At 37.0% G+C, this 20,938-nt stretch overlaps 1 protein-coding gene across 6 annotated transcripts in view; it reads left to right on the plus strand.

Moving 5' to 3' along the window:
* LOC114091683 (importin-8) overlaps window positions 1-16,538 on the plus strand; it is a 72,807-nt gene extending 56,269 nt beyond the window's left edge. For 4 of the 6 annotated variants that reach the window (XM_071610016.1, XM_027934172.2, XM_071610015.1 and 1 more), the window contains 5 exons: window positions 4,942-5,162; window positions 7,859-8,064; window positions 9,972-10,175; window positions 12,554-12,670; window positions 14,576-16,538. In XM_071610016.1, the coding sequence (XP_071466117.1) occupies window positions 4,942-5,162; window positions 7,859-8,064; window positions 9,972-10,175; window positions 12,554-12,670; window positions 14,576-14,673 (846 nt within the window). In that variant the 3' untranslated portion in view covers window positions 14,674-16,538. Of the gene's footprint in view, window positions 1-4,941; window positions 5,163-7,858; window positions 8,065-8,127; window positions 8,279-9,971; window positions 10,176-12,553; window positions 12,671-14,575 lie in introns of those variants that run through there. The other 2 variants (XM_071610018.1, XM_071610019.1) reach the window with 2 other exon arrangements.
* Window positions 16,539-20,938: the final 4,400 nt, after the last annotated feature.

Consider the following 20,938-nt stretch of genomic DNA (forward strand, 5'->3'; position numbering starts at 1 on the left):
AATTATCAGATTATCCTGAGAAAGTTTGAGTATTTAAGTATGTTAATTCTTTCTTCTACCATGATTCAAAATAATACTTTTTATCTTGGGTACTAGGGATGGAACTCTGTGGCACTTGACTACTGAGCCACATCCCTGGCCCTATTTTGTAGTTTATTTAAAGACAGAGTCTCACTGAGTTGCTTAGTGCCTTGCTATTTCTGAGACTGGCTTTGAATTCACGATCCTCCTGCCTCAGCCTCCCGAGTTTTCCCAGCACCATTTGTTGAAGATGCTATCCTTCTTCCATTGCATGCTTTTAGCCCCTTTATCGAATATAAGATAGTTGTAATTTTGTGGATTGGTTTCTGTGTCCTCTATTCTGTACCATTGGTCCACCCGCCTGTTTTGGTACCAGTACCATGCTGTTTTTTTTTTTTTTTGAGGATATTGTGAATGGGGTGGTTGTCCTCATTTCCAGTTCAGAAGATTTGTCGCTGATATACAGGAATGCCTTTGATTTATGCGTGTTGATTTTATATCCTGCCACTTTGCTGAATTCATTTATTAACTCTAGCAGTTTCTTTGTAGACCCTTTTGGGTCTGTTAGATATATTATCATATCATCCATGCCTTTAATTTCTTTTGTCTAATTGCTCTGGCCAGTATTTCGAGAACTATATTGAATAGAAGTGGTGAGAGAGGGCATCCCTGTCTTGTTCCAGATTTTAGAGGGAATGCCTTCAGTTTTTCTCCATTTAGAATGATGCTAGCCTGAGGCTTAGCGTATATAGCTTTTTCAGTGTTGAGGTAAGTTCCTGTTATCCCTAGTTTTTCTAGTGTTTTGAGCATAATGGGATGCTGTACTTTGTTGAATGCTTTTTCTGCATCTATCGAGATGATCATATGGTTCTTATCTTTAAGTCTATTGATGTGGTGAATAACGTTTATTGATTTCCGTATATTGAACCAGCCTTGCATCCCAGGGATGAATCCTACTTGATCATGGTGCACGATCTTTTTGATATGTTTTTGTATCCGATTTGCCAGAATTTTATTGAGGATTTTTGCATCTCAATTCATTAGGGATATTGGTCTGTAGTTTTCTTTCTTTGAAGTGTCTTTATCTGGTTTGGGAATCAGGGTGATATTGGCCTCATAGAATGAATTTGGAAGTTCTCCCTTTTTTTCTATCTCCTGAAATAGATTGTAGAGTATTGGTATTAGTTCTTCTTTAAAGTTCTTGTAAAACTCTGCTGTATATCCATCCGGTCCTGGGCTTTTCTTGGTTGGTAGTCTTTTGATGGCTTCTTCTATTTCCTCACTTGATATTGGTCTGTTTAGATTATTTATATCATCCTGACTCAATCTGGGTAGTTCATATGTCTTAAGTAATTTATCGATGCCTTCACTATCTTCTATTTTATTTAGAGTATAGGGTTTCAAAATAATTTCTAATTATCTACTGTATTTCTGAATTGTCTGTTGTGATGATGTTGCCTTTTTCATCCCATAAGCTAGTAATTTGGGTTCTCTCTCTTCTTCTCTTTTTTAGCGTGGCTAGTGGTCTATCAATCTTATTTATTTTTTCAAAGAACCGACTTTTAGTTTTGTCAATTTTTTCGATTGTTTCTCTTGTTTCGATTTCATCTCTGATTTTAATTATTTCTTGCCTTCTACTGTATTTGCTGCTGATTTGTTCTTCTTTTTCTAAGGCTTTGAGGTGTAGTGTGAGGTCATTTATTTGTTGGCTTTTCCTTCTTTTAAGGAATGAACTCCATGAAATGAATTTTCCTCTTAGTACTGCTTTCATAGTGTCCCAGAGATTTCGATATGTTGTGTCTGAGTTTTCATTTACCTCTAAGAATTTTTTAATTTTCTCTTTGATGTCTTCTGTAACCCTTTGTTCATTTAGTAGCATATTGTTTAATCTCCATGTGATGTAGGATTTTTCCTTTCTCATTTTATTATTGATTTCCAATTTCATTCCATTATGATCAGATAAAATGCATGGTAGTATCTCTCCTCCTTTGTAATTGCTAAGAGTTGCCCTGTGACATAATATATGGTCTATTTTTGAGAAGGATCCATGTGCTGCTGAGAAGAAAGTGTACCCACTTGATGTTGGGTGGTATATTCTGTATATATCAATTAAGTCTAAATTATTAATTGTATTATTGAGCTCTATGGTTTCTTTATTCAACTTTTGTTTGGAAGATCTGTCCAGTGGTGAGAGAGGTGTGTTAAAATCTCCCATGATTATTGTGTTGTGGTCTATTTGACTCTTGAACTTGAGAAGAGTTTGTTTGATGAACGTAGTTGCACCATTGTTTGGGGCATATATATTAATGATCGTCAAGTCTTGTTGGTGTATGGTTCCCTTGAGCAGTATGTAGTGTCCTTGTTTATCCCTTTTGATTAACTTTGGCTTGAAGTCTATTTTATTTGATACAAGTATGGACACCCCTGCTTGCTTCTGGGGTCCGTATGAGTTATATGATTTTTCCCAACCTTTCACCTTCAGTCTGTGTATGTCTTTTCCTATCAGATGAGTCTCCTGTAGGCAGCATATTGTTGGATCTTTTTTTTTTAATCCATTCTACTAGCCTATGTCTTTTGATTGGTGCATTTAAGCCATTAACATTTAGGGTTACTATTGAGATATGGTTTGTATTTCCAGCCATATTTGATTATGTATGTTACTTAACATGATTTGTTTTTCCTCTGATTAATTTTCCCTTTACTGTACTACCTCCTGCTATTGGTTTTCATTGTTATTTTTCATTTCCTCTTCCTGTAATGTTTTGCCAAGGATGTTTTGAAGAGCTGGTTTTCTAGCTGCAAATTCTTTTAACTTTTGTTTATTGTGGAAGATTTTTATTTTATCTTCAATCCTGAAGCTTAATTTCACTGGATACATGATTCTTGGTTGGAACCCTTTTTCTTTCAGCGTTTGAAATATGTTGTTCCAGGATCTTCTAGCTTTCAGAGTCTGGATCAGCTGCAGAACCGTGCTGGTAGCCACACCCCCTTTGATGGGTTTTAAGGGTTGATGGGCTTCCTCCGGACTAGCACACGGGGCGGGGCCGGGCTTCCTCCTCCGGTCTGGCTTGGTGCTGGGCGGCTTCCTCCTCCGGTCTGGCTTGGCTGGCGCAGGGCGGCTTCCTCCTCCGGTCTGGCTTCGCATCAATTATATATTAACATTCATATATAATATATATCTTACTGCTATTTATGTACAGTCATCAATATTGAGTTGGTCATTGTTTCTATGAAGAAGAGCTGAAATACCTTTTTCTTTTTTTAGTCTGTGCATCATTAGTACACATAGATATATGTAGATATTTCTAATTTCCAATTAAAATTCAGGGCTTCTTTATTTTTAGTTAACTATAATTTTTGGTGTAGGAGATAGGATCAATTAGGTTATCATCATAATTACTTATGTGCTTTATTCCACTAATATAAACAATAGTCTCAGAATAATTATATCATTATTATCATCAATATGTGGTTACTGTTGGGCTGGGGATGTGGCTCACACGGTAGCGCGCTCGCCTGGTATGCACAGGGCGCTGGGTTCGATCCTCAGCACCACATAAAAATAAAATAAAGATGTTGTGTCCACCAAAACCTAAAAAATAAATATTAAAAAATTCTCTCTCTCTGTCTCTGTCTCTCTTTCTCTCAAAAAAAAAAATATGTGATTACTATTAACAGTTCAAGATTTTTTGGTAGCTCTTTTCACCTAAGGTATGTCCATACTCTAGGAGTATATAAATATATACGTGTAGTTAATATACAGTCAAATGATTAAATTTAAAGTCACTAAAATAATCCCTGTTTGGCTTATTCATTTACTTCAATTAATCTGAATTTTTAGGGATTGCTTTTTTTAAAAAAATTAACGAATATAGAACATATACACAGTTCTAAAGTCTAACTTAATAAATAAGGTGTATTCAGAGGAGTCTATCCTCCATCACTGATCCTTTTACCTTACTGCAATTCCCTATTTCCCCCCCATTTTAAATTCATTCTTTCCTTGCTTCTTAGATACATAGCAATGCACTCTACCTATGTTTTTCGCCGTTCTTCTCTTGGTGACCACCCTCCACAGTGGTACGCGCAGCTCTCCTGCACTGCTCTTGTAGTTGCACCGTGCTTTATTTGTGGATTTGTGTAGCTTGTCCAACCTGTCTCCATAATCAGTTTTGTCTTAATATACTGTAAAGGGGATAATTTTACTGTTACTAGTTTAAAACTTAAAGATTCCTTTGGTTCCTCTTGGCTTTGTATGTATTAGTAAAAATTTACTTTTAAAACCTCTCAAAAAGAGCTCTTCAGGCTTATTTTCCATTGTGGCTTCACTGATTCTCAACCAATTATTTGGCCAGGGTAATAATTTTTAATCTATTTTAAAATCATATGTGTTGTGCTATTACATTAGAACCAGGAGTATTCTGCATCTGAGTAAGAAACAGAGTTAGCATTGGAATTAGATCATTTTATTTTAATGTGTGGGGTTCACCACTTCTTTTTCATCTTTCATGTAAAATTGTTTTCAAGAGACATACTGAGACTGTCATACTTATTTTTAGTCCAAATCATTTATTTTCAATTTGATTAATCAAAGAAAAATCCACCTTCATCATTTTATCTAGCTGGGTTCATTCATGGGTTATTATCACCATTTGAGTGTGGACTCTACTGGACAGTCTTCCATGAACTCCAGTGTTCACTAAAGAAAGCAGATTTCCTGGCATTGCTGAAGGACTGTTGTTTACTTAATTTCTGTGAATTTTATGAACATATAAATCTTGTAAATATCTAAAAACAATTTAAGCAAAAATTTTATTGTCATTAAGACTTTTTGATACTACTCTTTGCCAGCATTAGCTTTCTGTAAGTTACTTGGTTGCTCTGTGTATGGTTGACTCTTCTTTTCTTTTTACTCTTTAGTGCATTCCTCTCTTTGTTCAACTTGTTTTGGAGAGATTAACTCGAGGGGTCAAAACTAGTGAACTCCGTACGATGTGTCTTCAGGTTGCAATTGCTGCCTTGTACTATAACCCTGATTTGCTGCTACATACTTTAGAGCGAATTCAGTTGCCTCACAACCCTGGACCTATCACTGTACAGTTTATAAACCAGTGGATGAACGATACAGATTATTTTCTTGGGTATGTGTGCCTTTGGACTAAATATTGACTTTCTGTTTCTGGGAAGTTTACTTCATATATATATATGTAGGATAGAATGTACAAAATCAATTTTCATATCATTGGAACTATTTTTGGTATATTAGTAACATGATGTTTAATTTTTAGAGTATTATGAATGTGTTTCAACAGTAAAATCTATTGAAAAGAATTCAAACCTCTTCCCATTTAAAAAAGTTTTTTTTTTAATACTTGTAGATGGACAGAATGCCTTTATTTTGTTTATTTTTATGTGGGCTAAGGATTAAACCCAGTGCCTCAACATGTGCTAGGCAAGTGCTCTGCCACTGAGCTACATCCCTAGCCCCTTCCCATTTGTTTTTGATTATTGTATGTCATTATATCTTAGGCAGCAAAAATTAAGGGTCTAAATGCTATGACTATTATGTGTCTGTGGGCAGACACTCTAGGGAGAATCAGGTTTCTAAGGAGGATACCAGTCTGCCAAAGATGTTACATACTGTCCTGGGATGTTTAGCTCTTTGCAGCTCTCAAAGGAGCCTGTTCTCAAATGTGGTCAGAAAGATTATTAATTTTAGCTTAGAGATTGCCTCTGTAGAAGAGTTTGGCTTTCTGTGAAACACTCTCCTAGTTTTCATACATAGGAGATGGAAACGGAGCTCAGTGGTAAAGCATTTGCCAAACATGTACAAGGTCTTGGGTTCATTCCCTAGTGCTACAAAGAAAAAAAAACAAATTATGTCTGGGGATATAGCTAAGGTAGAGTGCTTGCGTAGCATGCATGAAGCCCTGGGTTTGATCCCCAGTATTGCGAGAAAAAAAAAAAAAAGGCAGGGGGCATGGTTCAAACTCAGGAAAAGTAAGGTCCTACATTGTTATATGCCCATCTCAAGTCACCCAACACATGTTGATGGCCATATTATGTTAGAATTTGAGCTTGCTTGCTGTCTTAATTTGGGAACATTTTTAAAGTTTTATAAGATATTACTTAGAAAAATTTGCTGAAGGGAGTAGACACTTGGGTAGAAATGATCAGTACACTACCATGTGGGTGGGTGATGATGAAGGCCTGGGTTAGGATGGTAGAATAGGACTGAGTGAACACACTTACAGGATACTCTGCCTGTTTTCTACTTGTAGAAGCCTGGAATTTGTCCCTCACTTATATTTGTTTATAAAACTTTCAAGGGAAAAACATTGTTCAAAGCTAGCCTCAACAACTGCAAGGTGCTAAGCAACTCAAGGAGACCGTGTCTCTAAATAAAATACAAAATAGGGCTGGGGATGTGGCTCAGTGTTTGAGTGTCCCTGAGTTCAATCCCCAGAGGCTGCCCCCCCCCCAAAAAAAAAGTGTGCTTAAAGTTATCTCTGACAAAGATTTAGAGTCGAGATTTGTTCATGCAAAGTTATGTAGTTGGTATTCTTATATCTTTGTCAACATGAATAAGCAGTTTTTTAAAGACAGTCTTTTTTTTAGCTTTTGCATACACTGGGCATCCTTGGAGAGTGCTTCCTTAGATTCTTTAGAGACCCACTGGTTAATCATCTTTCTTGCTATGATCCACTTGACTGGTATGCACTACTAGTTTGGTACTACGAGAATGAGAAAGCCTTCAGGTCAAGTACAATTCCTCTTATGTCATACAGCTTGGCCATTAGTAACTCAAATGAAGCAAGCAATGCATATAATGAGGAATAACAGAAGCTTGTAAAGTATTCATGAGGTTGTTGTATTATAATCTCATTTTAAATGAATTGAACCACTGCAAGTGATTTTTTTTGTTCATGCTTACAATTTTAAGTGGTTATACTAATATAATAGTCTTTTAGTTCTTAGTATCTTTAGTTTTAAACAATTTAAAGGGAATATATAGAAAAATATGACTAATATAAATTGGTCAAACATCTTTTCCTTCAGAATTAAATTTTCCTGGGGTGGTGTGGAGCATGGGAGGAATGGGAGGCACTTTAGATAGGGCAAAAGGGAGGGAGGGGAAGAGAGGAGGCAAGAGGGTAGGAATGATGGTGGAATGAGTTAGACAGCATTACCCTCAGTACGCATATGAATACATGAATGGTGTGAAAATACTTTGTGTACAATCAGTGACTTGAAAAATTGTTCTTCATATGTGTAATATGAAATGAATTGCATTCTGCCATTGTGTATAACAAATTAGAATAAATAATTTAATAAAAAGAGTTTCTTATCTGTGTTATAGCAGAGGATGCCAGTAGATTTACTTAGATCTATTAAGCTCAGCTTATTGGATGTCGAGTTTTTGAAACACCTTTTGACACCTGATGTTAGTGTATAGTACCTGTGCCAAGAAAACTTGAGGACTAGTCTAATGGGAAGAGTCTGGGGAATTCTCCATGTTTTCCATTGTATAAGAATTTTCTGCTTTAACAAAACCCATTATGCCAACACTCAAATGTAGCATTTACATTAGTCATAAGTTGGTATTATAGCAAGATTCACCATGCTAATTGCAGACTCCCATGGGTCTTTAATGATAATGATTTATAAAACTTTTTTAATGTAAGATTTCATATAGCAGAAAACTGGAGATATTTCTGTACAATCCCAATGAATAAACCCTAGAGTTTGCCTTGAACATTTCTTTTTGTAATTTCTCTGGGTTTTGTCCTTTATTGCACTTCTCATGACTACATTTTTTTCCCTTCAAATTTTGCAGACATCATGATCGGAAGATGTGTATAATAGGACTGAGTATCCTTTTTGAATTGCAAAATCGACCTCCTGCAGTAGATGCTGTGGTGGGACAGATTGTCCCTTCAATACTTTTTCTTTTCCTTGGCCTAAAGCAGGTCTGTGCCACTAGGCAACTGGTAAACCGGGAAGATCGCTCAAAAGCAGAGAAAGTTGACATAGAAGAAAATGGTAAAAGTCTTATACGGTGCTAGAATTGATTGTGATTTGAGTATTGTTTTCTTTGACTTTTAGTCTGTTTGGCTTCATTAAACAGATTTACATTCTTTGGCTTGCTGAACATTTAACAAATATCTTGGACTTGATTGACTTGTTAATTGTATCATGTGGGATAACAGATTTGTGTACTTCTTGAAACTGTAAACTGAATTATTTTTAAACCTGAGCCTAATGGATGTTTTTATACCTGGTAAATATATTTGTAACAGAATCATATGGTCTTGATACATGTTAACAACTTAGTATTTTATTTTCTTGTTAATGCTAATAGACTCAATGAAGGCAGCAGCCATGAATTAAGTGAAACACTAGATTAAGAACAGTGGAGATTGATTTAAAAAAAAAAAAGGATTGGTAGGTGATTCATCTTCCAAAATTATTAATGAGAGATGTATTTGTGGTCTAAATATACATTTAGAATAAAGTTCAGAAATGAAGATGATTTGCTTAATCTAAAGTCAGAATAAGATTGTCAATATCAAGAATATAAGACATTTAATAATGAGATTGTAAAGCTACTTGCTAGGGCCCAGGAAGTAGCACTATTTAATTCTGAGTGGAGGTTTTCCTTTTCTGGTTAAAAAAGACGTTTATCTTTAGCTAAGAAAAATCAGAATTCTTGCCAGGAAACAAAAGCAAACAAACAAACAAACAAAAAACCAAACTATTTTTTGATGCTAAACTTTGTGATTTCAGGTATAGATTTAAAACACTTTTTGTTTTAACTGGTATCCCAGTTTGTTCATATATAAGGAATTTTAAGCTACCCTTCACCACTCTTACCACAAAAGTTTCTGATTTTTCTGATTTCTGAGTAGATCTTTTGAAGTAGTTTCTTTCTAGAAGTTACTTTTTTTCCCCTCTTTATTATTTTTTTTTTTTTTGGAGGGGGCTAAGCATATGCCAAGAATTACAAATTCTTTTTTTTCATTTTGTTATGATCTCTTTCTAACTTCATGTTTTGCTGGTTTTTGGCTTATAAATAATACGGCTTGAAATAATTTTTTCTAGTAATATTCCAAGACTTGTTGAATTTCCTTCCAAATTGTAGAATTATTAACTAGCAAAGGTATTTCTTGCTATCTTTGTAATTGTACCTTTGCCACTTTCCCCCACTACATGTCTGGTCCCAAACTATGGTTTCTTGTTTTATCCCTGTCTTTTAGTTTAATCCAACTGTTTCAGTGTGGTGTGTTTTATGCAACTAGTTTTAGATTGACGTTGCCTGGTTTACTCTAGGTTTTTCCTTTTAAGTTGATTTTTATTCTGCATTTGCTGCCTTCTAGTTACAATATTCCAGTTACAATATTCATCTAACCACTTGGAACAGAGCAGCACTGAAAATAGGTCATGCGTAACTTGGCTTATAACTTTTCAAGCCACATGTAGTTGACTACTTTATTATTATTTACATTTTTTGCATTTTTACTATTTCTATTAAAGGAAATGACCTCCTCATTTTGGTACTTCTGAACACTTGGTAATCTGTTTAGTCAATGGGAGGTCATTGTTATCTAAACGTGTACTGATTACAAAATCATTTGATGTCTTTTTTTTTTTTTTTTAACAAAAATTATGGGAAATCTGCAGTTAAATAGTATTCTCAAGTTAATGAGTCAGCTACAGTATAACATTAGCAATGTTCAGGTAACCCGCAGATCTAGGGAAATTGTTTTCAGTGAGAAGGATAAAGCCATTCTCAATTTATCAAACTGTAGAGTAGGCATAAGGTTTATTTTTATGTATTTATGTAAAATTTTTTTTTCCATTTCTACATTTTTAAAATAGTCTTTTTCATGGAATTTTATCTATTACACTTGCATATTTTGATTCCTTTTAAATAATTAATGGATCCACAGAGGAGATTTCCAGTGATGAGGAGGATACAAACGTTGCTGCTCAAGCCATGCAGGCAAATAACGGGAGAGGTGGAGACCAGGAGGAAGAGGAGGATGACTGGGATGAAGAAGTGCTGGAAGAAACTGCCCTTGAGGGGTTCAGCACTCCACTTGACCTTGACAATAGTGTGGATGAATATCAGTTCTTTACACAAGCTCTGTTAAGTATGTCTTTACTCCCTGAATTTTGAGCTATTTCTTAGAAATTTTTTTTCATTCCTTTCTGTTACTTGTTTTGGGGTCTGACTAAAAATTGGTATAGACACTTAAAATTTTAATTTTTTGTTACAGAAATATCCATACATATGCAAAATGAAAGGGATTAGCATAAAGAAACTCTCATCACCCAGTCCTAGCATCTTTCATCATTTTAAAGCAATAGGGTGAGCCTGTAGGTTATCCTCACGAAAGCAATTCCAGGCAAATGTGTTGTTGATCCTTTAGGCAAAAAGCGAGCAAGCATTTACAGAAAAGAATGAAGTATTTCAGATGTATATTACTTAAAAATGATGATGTAAACCTTTTAGTTATTCACAGTCCCTGAGGGAACAGAGAGTAGCTCTTTACTTCTTAAACAGTTTACCAATTTTGTACAGCAAGACACATAAATATAATTAAAATCTTCATTGAAGATTGGGAGAGAAGACTTGCTAAATGTATCATAGGCTTATGATGCACAACAGCCAAAAGCCTTCTACAAATGAGTAAGACCAATGAACTAGTATAAAAATGGGAAATAGAAATTTTACAGAATAAAAATAAATGAACCGGGCATAGTGGTGCATGCCTGTAATCCTAGTAGCTCTGGAGGCTGAGGCAGGAGGATTGCAAGCTCAATACCAGACTCAGCAAATGTGATGAATTAAGCAACTCAGTGAGACCCTGTTTCTAAATAAAATACAAAATAGGGCTGGGGATGTGGCTCAGTAGTTGGGTGCCCCTGAGTTCAGTCCCTCCCGCAAAAGAAATGATAAACCAATGATAATATTTAGAAAATTATTAAAGAAATTATAATGAGAAAAATCCCACTAATGTATATTCTGTTATGGTAGATGGTATTTCTGTGATTGTATCATAATATAACTTATTTTTATTGTTGGACATGTAGGATTATTTCTAGTTTTTTGTTATTATAAGTGATATTAAAGTGGATATGTTTTGGTATAAAATTTTTTTACTGACAGGGACAATATTAGCATAATATTGGCATCATTTAGTGTTGCTGCAAACACCATTGATGAAGATTAAAAACTACCTAAATATTTTTATTGAAATTTCACAGGAATTAAAGAGAGTACAAGGAATGTCATTACAAAACAATAGGAAAATAAAAGCATAAATGTGGAGATGGAAATATGATGTTTACCAAGATAGTTTTTTCCAGACATGGGTGTGCACCCTAGTCACCAACGAAACTTTTAGGTATTGAGTGGAGTCTCAAAAGATGTAGTTCATTTTTTAATTTTTCAGTAATGGGGATTGACTTTAGAGGTGATTTACCACTGAGCTATACTCCCACCGCTTTTTTATTTTTAGGTACTGGAGAATGAACTCGGGGGTGTTTAGCCACTGAGCCCTATCTCTAGTCCTTTTGATTTTTTATTTTAAGATAGGGTCTTGCTAAATTGCAGAGGCTGGCCTGAAACTTGTGATCCTCCTACCTCAGCCTCCTGAGTAGCTGGAATTATAGGTGTGTGCCTCTGTACCCAGCACGTATGGTATTATTAAAATGCTCCTCAAGTGATAGTTAGGCACCCAGCTTTGGACCAGTTTGTAATGACCACTGCTGAAAGCCTCAGTGAAGGAATGAAATAGGACGAGATTGTAGCGGCTTTGAGTTCTGGTCGCCATTCCCTAGTGGAGTGTTGAGTGTTTTCTGTAAGGGAGTTTCCAGGTGTTCAATGTGTAAAAAGAGCTGAGGGAACCAAGCATTCTGAGATTATTTTGTTAAGGTAGGAGTAATAAGGTCCTGGAGTAGAGAATGGGATTTAATGGAAAGAATCATATGGGTAGAAAACATCAAGTCTCAGAGGATTGGACATGAAGAGAATGTGGCCAGAGGTGGTAAGGGCTTGGGATGGGTGCCTGGGAGACTAATAGAACCAGTGATAGAAATAGGGAGATAAATACAGTTGGGGAGAAAGTGCTGAATTTGTTTTTATTGTGTAGAATTTGAGATGAGCTATCTAAGTGGGAAAGTCCAGTAGCTAAGGGGAAGACTTTGCCTAAATGCACACAGATGTGGGTCCTTGTTGTGGAAACAATGCTGAAGCTGCATTTTCCTCTAGAAAACTCTAGAGGAAAATGGTAACAAGTGAGTACAGGTGTATGTCCCATGATCTGGATTTTAGGGAACATTTATAGATGGTAAAATTTAGAAAGAAGAACAGTTTATTCGTTGGTTAAGTTTCATCATCCTGTCCCTTATTATCTGAAGTAATTTCATTGTAATTTGATCATGCCACTTGTTTTTCTCTGAGTAATAGTTGTTATTGGACTCTTATCTTTTTCTCCTTTTCCTATACACCCCTGAAATGCAACAGCTGTGCAGAATCGGGATGCTGCCTGGTACCAGTTGCTGTTAGCCCCTCTCAGTGAGGACCAGAAGAGAACACTGCAGGAGGTGTACACATTGGCAGAGCACCGAAGGACGGTGGCAGGTCAGCCACTCATTTCCACATGTGTCAGACTGCCAGCAGCCAGACTTTTTCAGTGTCCTAGGGGGCACCTAAATATGCTTTTTAAATTTTTAGAGACCAACCCTTTATGATAATGAGGAGTTGTCATCATTGAATGGTTGGTTTTTTAATCATTTCCAATATCTTAGATTTGCAAAAATCTTTCCATTATGTGTTTATCAGTGGTATTCCCATTCAGAGCCTTACATTATTTTGGAGGTATAGGTAAAAAGTAAGGGTAGGCATGAATCTTGCTGAGGGAGACTTAATCAGATGGACACCTACCTAAACATCTTAACCACAGGTAGACCAAAGTCTCTTTATGAATTCTTGCAAGGAACTTGTATTCCTGTGTAAGGGTCCGGCGAAGCGTTGGAGGAAGAGACCACCAAGAGACTGACTCATGCAATTGCAGAAGGGGATTTTTTGGGGATCCATTCCAGCGCGCTGGGGCTCCGTGCTCACTCAAGAAGGGAGAGCAGCCCAGAGCCCAGAGCAGGGGTTGAGCAATGCTTAAGTACACTTTTTGGGGAGGGCGGGACTTTACATACATCACAGTCTCCTTTAACAAATCATACACCGCGGGAAAATCAAACAACAATTCTGAGACATGATTAGTACATTCATTGGTGGGAACAGGTCGGGCGGGGGTGATAGGTCAGTTCTAAAGCAGGGTACACATTCAAACTGATTGGTTCAGGCCCTGCGATGTCTACGTGCAAGGTCACACAGAGTCCTAGGTTATTAAACAACCAGGCGGTCAGGGGAAATATTTACTGGGCAGTTCCAAGTATTGTCTTAACAGCTACACGAATTTCAGGTTTTACATGTAGCATAGGAACTTAATAATACCTGGTCCTTTACATTTTAACTCAGGCCTTGCAGCTTAGAAACTTTACAATGCCCGGTCTTTTATACTTTAACTTCCATTTCTTTTACCCTTACACCTGGAAATGAAATACTACATTAGTCATCTCTCTGTTGCTGTGACAAAATGTCTGAGAAAATTAACTTATAAGGAAGGAAAGTTTATTTTGGCTTCTAGTCTCAGAGGCTTCAATCCACGGTCACTTGGCCCTGTTGCTTTTAGGCCTGTGGTACGGCTGAACAACATTTAGGAGTTTGTGGTGGAGGAAACCTGTTCATAGAGGTGGCTGGGAAACAGAGGAAGGAAGGAGCCAAGGCCCAGTGTTCCCTTAAAGGGCATGCCCCTGTTGACCTAACTTCCTGTAACTACGCCCCACCTCCTGAAGGTTTCATCCCCCCTAGGAGTGCCAAGGCTGGCAACCAAGCCTTTGGCATGTAGGCTTTTGGGGGATATTTACAATCCAAACTAACAAATGCTCTCCATTTATATTTGTTGGGCTTTTTGTGTTGGTGACTCATGTTGATTTTCAGTTTTTAAGCTAAAGAAATTATTTTTATGTTGAGATTGTTAATGGCCACTCCTAGATTAGCAATGGAAAAGACTTTGTGATCACAAAAATATTTTGGTAGAAAACATCGTGGACAGGCGTCTAGAGTTGAGAACTCTGGTTCTTCTGCACAGACTTAGGTCTTCAGATTTGGTATTGACCCTCCTGCTATGAAAAGTCTGGTGCCTTTTCAGCAGTAGAGACAGTGAAGCTATTGGAATCTAGCTTGAGACTTGTTTTCATTTCACTTATTGTAGTAATGTTTTTCTGTGATAGTAAACATAATTACTCATTGATGTGCTCCTGCTAAAGGCTGGCATTCAATTTGGCCAAGTAACAAATACCATAAGTCACGGTTCTTCAGTTCTAAGTATGTAAAGAATCTGGCTTTACAGAGATTCTTTCCAACTTTGTGCCTTAAGGACTCTTCTGTTTTCTTCCTCTTTTTTTTTTTTTTTTTTGAAAATGCTAGAGGCAAAGAAGAAGATTGAACAACAAGGAGGCTTCACGTTTGAAAACAAAGGAGTTCTCTCTGCCTTTAACTTTGGGACTGTGCCGGGCAACAACTGAAGGAAGGACATCAACTGACCAGATGTCTTTGCTGTGTTTTATCTCACAATTTCACAAAGGGAGTGTGAGAGTCAAGGGGAGAAATTAGGGGGCTGCTTTTCAGGGCCCTCCTGCTGTACCAGTTATCATCTGGCATTAGGCAGTACTTTTCTCCACTCTCCCTTTCCCCTTTGACCTTTCTCACCCTGAAATATATATTTTCAACAGCTACTGTAATGTATGAAATTAAAAAAAAAAACAGAATCATTGCATTGAAAAGGACAAACCTAACGCTCCAAAGGCTGACAGCCTACGGTGATTTTTAGAGGATTGGATTGACTTGCAGGTCTCAGGTTTTTGCCATGCAGAATCCATGGATTTATGCGGATAATAGTGCCTTCTGTTGTACATGAATTATCAGAAAAATTTTTTTGGAGTGCATTGCAATTTTTTTAAAGCATAAAACATATTTCTAGATATAATGTAAACCTTGGTTATATGTCGACTTATTCTGCATTTTACTCTGTGAATTTACTGTTAGGCAGTTAGCTGCAAGTCACTCTGGTTTCAAAAACATCACTGCTCCCTTTGCCCACCCTGCTACGGGGGCTTTCTTCAGGGGTTGTAAAATATGCACTGGCTCTGGTTTTTCATAAGTTGTTTTGTGGCTTTCCTAAGAAGTGTCTTAATCCCTCTTCCGTCATATTTTTCTGCCTTGAAAGGGGTGGGATTTCTTTCAGGATCAACAAATATGCATATCGATTTTATTCAGAACCTGATACGTTCAGGACTCAGCAGCTTCTTGGAAGCAAGTGGCAGAGGCTCATTAGTCACTGGAGTTAACAGCAAGTCTAAAGATATTCTGAATCACGTACTTAATTATGCAGTGAAGTAATGATTTTACCTAAAGCACATTGAACTTTTAGGAGAAAGATGCTGCGTAGCACAGTGTCTTTCTGGATGGGGGCTTGTATCTTCAGTAACTCATCATTCCAGCTGTGTTGGACCAGGGTCTGAACCATTTTATAATGAAATTGTTTATTTAGTCACACGACTTAAACAAGTCTAACTTGCTTTCCCACACTTCTGATTTTTCTCCTACATATCTTGTTTTCGTTTTTATTATAGCTCAGTTTGTAAGGGTTGGGTATATTGGTCAGTTGTATTTTTAGATGGGTAATGATCTAGGATGGCTTTTAGTAAATATTGCAGATGGAGGATTTTTCTGAACTGTTCAAGACCTGAACATGGATCATAGTGTGTTCATTCAGTAAAATGAAAATGTATCTTGAGAATTTACGTATTACTGGATGTGATACAGATTTTCCATTTTTGTGAAATGTCTGCAGTTTAAATTTCCCATCAGTGACTGGTGGAATTTTTTTCCCAGGTGCTTCCTATATTACTATCCCTTATTCATATTAACTCTTTACAATTTTAGATTATTTAAATAATTTTCACAGAAGTAGCCTGAAAAGCCATGAGTTTCAGAATTAAATAATCCTCTGCTTTCCTATCCCTCACTTCCCAAGGCATTGAAGCTGAATCTTATCCTTGTCAGTTAAGAGAAAGATGGCATTTTTGGAAATGTTAGGGAACTTTGGAACTCTTACTCTGCCCATGTTCCACATGGCTTAATTTTAACATAAAATGCCTTCACACTGGATTGTAAAAGGCATGTGATTTTTGTGTGTGTGATGTATTATCTTCTGCAGTATTAAAGGGAAAGAAGTATTAATGTGCATTGCCCTATCTTGTTTTTGAAGCCAGGGAAGTTGTATGATTTTGTTACCAGCAGTGCTAACCTGAATGTGATCTGGTTATCTTGGAAATGCAGGAACTTACACGAATGTACTGTAAAATAAAATGCGGACTGATTCCCAGAATTCTGAACTCTTCTGTGTGAAATGTTTTCCAAAATGTGCAGGTGCTTTAGGTAGATGATAACAAAGTATTAGTACGTTTTTCTGAATCCTGCAGCAAGGTGACTTGGTCTGGATGGTACCAGGGACTCATCTGGGCCAACAGAAGGTCTTATCAGGAACAGCCAAAGTATGGGGAGTGGTAGGAAGCCAGCCCCCCCCCCCCCACATATTTTTTGTTGTAGATGGACTCAAAACACCTTTATTTATTTATTTTATGTGCTGCTGAGAATTGAACCCAGTGCCCCACACAGTGATAGGCAAGTACTCTACCACTGAGCCCTAGCCACATATCCAAATGAGAGTGACAGAGCTCTGGAAAAGCAAGGTCATTTACCTACATCAGGAAGGGAAGGTGAAAGGGAAGGAAGAGAAAAGGTGACTAAAATGGAACAATATTCTTTTTTTTTTTTTTTTTTTAATTTTTTATTGTGGGTTGTTCAAAACATTACAAATTTCTTGACATATCATATTCCACACTTTGATTCAAGTGGGTTATGAACTCCCACCTTCACCCCATACACAGATTGCAGAATCACATCAGTTACACATCCATTGATTTACAAATTGCCATACTAGTGTCTGTTGTGCTCCACTGCCTTTCCCATCCTCCACCCTCCCCCCTCCCCACCTCTCCCCTTCCCTCCCCTCCTCTCTCTCTACCTCCTCCACTGTATAACCCTGAGGGTCTCCTTCCATTACCATGCAATTTTCCTTCTCTCTCCCTTTCCCTCCCACCTCTCATCCCTGTTAAATGTTAATCTTCTTCTCCTGTTCTTCGTCCCTACACTGTTCTTAGTTACTCTCCTTATATCAAAGAAGACATTTGGCATTTGTTTTTTAGGGATTGGCTAGCTTCACTTAGAATAATCTGCTCTAATGCCATCCATTTCCCTGTAAATTCTATGATTTTGTCATTTTGTAATGCAGAGTAATACTCCATTGTGTATAAATGCCACATTTTTTATATCCATTCGTCTATTGAAGGGCATCTAGGTTGGTTCCACAGTCTTGCTATTGTGAACTGTGCTGCTATGAACATCGATGTAGCAGTGTCCCTGTAGCATGCTCTTTTTAGGTCTTTAGGGAATAGACCAAGAAGGGGAATAGCTGGGTCAAATGGTGGCTCCATTCCCAGCTTTCCAAGAAATCTCCATACTGCTTTCCAAATTGGCTGCACCAATCTGCAGTCCCACCAGCAATGTACAAGTGTACCCTTTTCCCCACATCCTCGCCAGCACTTGTTGTTGTTTGACTTCCTAATGGCTGCCAATCTTACTGGAGTGAGATGGTATCTTAGGGTGGTTTTGATTTGCATTTCTCTGACAGCTAGAGATGGTGAGCATTTTTTCATGTACTTGTTGATTGACTGTATGTCCTCCTCTGAGAAGTGTCTGTTCAGGTCCTTGGCCCATTTGTTGATTGGGTTGTTTGTTTTCTTATTGTCTAATTTTTTGAGTTCTTTGTATACTCTGGATATTAGGGCTCTATCTGAAGTGTGAGGAGTAAAGATTTGTTCCCAGGGTGTAGGCTCCCTATTTACCTCTCTTATTGTTTCTTTTGCTGAGAAAAAACTTTTTAGTTTGAGTAAGTCCCATTTGTTGATTCTAGTTATTAACTTTTGTGCTATGGGTGTCCTATTGAGGAATTTGGAGCCCGACCCCACCGACTGTAGATCGTAGCCAACTTTTTCTTCTATCAGACGGCGCGTCTCTGATTTGATATCAAGCTCCTTGATCCATTTTGAATTCACTTTTGTGCATGGCGAGAGAAAGGGATTCAGTTTCATTTTGTTGCATATGGATTTCCAGTTTTCCCAGCACCATTTGTTGAAGATGCTATCCTTCCTCCATTGCATGCTTTTAGCCCCTTTATCAAATATAAGATAGTTGTAGTTTTGTGGATTGGTTTCTGTGTCCTCTATTCTGTACCATTGGTCCACCCGCCTGTTTTGGTACCAGTACCATGCTGTTTTTGTTACTATTGCTCTGTAGTATAGTTTGAAGTCTGGTATCGCTATACCGCCTGATTCACACTTCCTGCTTAGCATTGTTTTTGCTATTCTGGGTCTTTTATTTTTCCATATGAATTTCATGATTGCTTTCTCTATTTCTACAAGAAATGCCGTTGGGATTTTTTTTTTTTTTAATATTTATTTTTTATTTCTCGGCAGAAACAACATCTTCGTTTGTATGTGGTGCTGAGGATCGAACCCGGGCCGCACGCATGCCAGGCGAGTGCGCTACCGCTTGAGCCACATCCCCAGCCCCTGCCGTTGGGATTTTGATTGGCATTGCATTAAACCTATAAAGAACTTTTGGTAATATCGCCATTTTGATGATGTTAGTTCTGCCTATCCATGAACAGGGTATATTTTTCCATCTTCTAAGATCTTCTTCTATTTCTCTCTTTAGGGTTCTGTAGTTTTCATTGTATAAGTCTTTCACCTCTTTTGTTAGGTTGATTCCCAAGTATTTTATTTTTTTTGAAGATATTTTGAATGGAGTGGTTGTCCTCATTTCCATTTCAGAGGATTTGTCGCTGATATACAGGAATGCCTTTGATTTATGCGTGTTGATTTTATATCCTGCCACTTTGCTGAATTCATTTATTAGCTCTAATAGTTTCTTTGTAGAGCCTTTTGGGTCTGCTAGGTATAGAATCATATCATCTGCAAATAGTGATAATTTAAGTTCTTCTTTTCCTATTTTGATGCCTTTAATTTCTTTCGTCTGTCTAATTGCTCTGGCCAGTGTTTCGAGAACTATGTTGAACAGAAGTGGTGAGAGAGGGCATCCCTGTCTAGTTCCAGATTTTAGAGGGAATGCCTTCAGTTTTTCTCCATTCAGAATGATGCTAGCCTGAGGCTTAGCATAGATTGCTTTTACAATATTGAGGTATGTTCCTGTTATCCCTAGTTTTTCTAGAGTTTTGAACATAAAGGGATGCTGTACTTTGTCAAATGCTTTTTCCGCATCTATCGAGATGATCATATGGTTCTTATTTTTAAGTCTATTGATGTGGTGAATAACATTTATTGATTTCCGTATATTGAACCAGCCTTGCATCCCTGGGATGAATCCTACTTGATCATGGTGTACAATTTTTTTGATATGTTTTTGTATCCGATTCGCCAGAATTTTATTGAGGATTTTTGCATCTAGGTTCATTAGAGATATTGGTCTGTAGTTTTCTTTCTTTGAAGTGTCTTTGTCTGGTTTAGGTATCAGGGTGATGTTGGCCTCATAGAATGAATTTGGAAGTTCTCCCTCCTTTTCTATTTCCTGAAGTAGCTTGAAAAGTATTGGTATTAGTTCTTCTTTAAAGGTTTTGTAAAATTCTGCTGTATACCCATCTGGACCTGGGCTTTTCTTAGTTGGTAGTCTTTTTATGGTTTCTTCTATTTCCTCAATTGATATTGGTCTGTTTAGGTTTTCTATATCCTCCTGACTCAATCTGGGCAGATCATATGACTTAAGAAATTTATCTATGCCTTCACTATCTTCTAATTTGTTGGAGTATAAGGATTCAAAATAGTTTTTGATTATCTTCTGTATTTCTGAAGTGTCTGTTGTGATATTGCCTTTTTCATCCCGTATGCTAGTAATTTGAGTTCTCTCTCTTCTTCTCTTCGCTAGCATCGCTAAGGGTCTGTCGATTTTGTTTATTTTTTTCAAAGAACCAACTTTTAGTTTTGTCAATTTTTTCAATTGTTTCTTTTGTTTCGATTTCATTAATTTCAGCTCTGATTTTAATTATTTCTTGCCTTCTACTTCTTTTGCTGTTGTTTTGCTCTTCTTTTTCAAGGATTTTGAGATGAAGTATGAGATCATTTATTTGTTGGTTTTTTCTTTTTTTAAGGAATGAACTCCAAGCAATGAATTTTCCTCTTAGAACTGCTTTCAATGTGTCCCATAGATTCCGATATGTTGTGTCTGTGTTTTCATTTATCTCTAAGAATTTTTTAATTTCCTTCTTGATGTCTTCTATAACCCATTGATCATTCAGTAACCTATTGTTCATTCTCCAAGTGATGTATGCTTTTTCCTTCCTTCTTTTATCGTTGATTTTCAGTTTCATTCCATTATGATCAGATAAGATGCATGGTATTATCTCTACTCCTTTATATTGTCTAAGAGTTGCCCTGTGACATAATATATGATCTATTTTTGAGAAGGATCCATGTGCTGCTGAGAAAAAAGTGTAACTGCTTGATGTTGGGTGGTATATTCTATATATGTCAATTAGGTCTAGGTTATTAATAGTGTTATTGAGTTCTATAGTTTCCTTATTCAACTTTTGTTTGGAAGATCTGTCCAGTGGCGAGAGAGGTGTGTTGAAGTCTCCCATGATTATGGTATGGT

The sequence above is a fragment of the Marmota flaviventris genome, chromosome 3 (genome assembly GCF_047511675.1).
Source record: "Marmota flaviventris isolate mMarFla1 chromosome 3, mMarFla1.hap1, whole genome shotgun sequence".
NCBI lineage: Eukaryota > Metazoa > Chordata > Mammalia > Rodentia > Sciuridae > Marmota > Marmota flaviventris.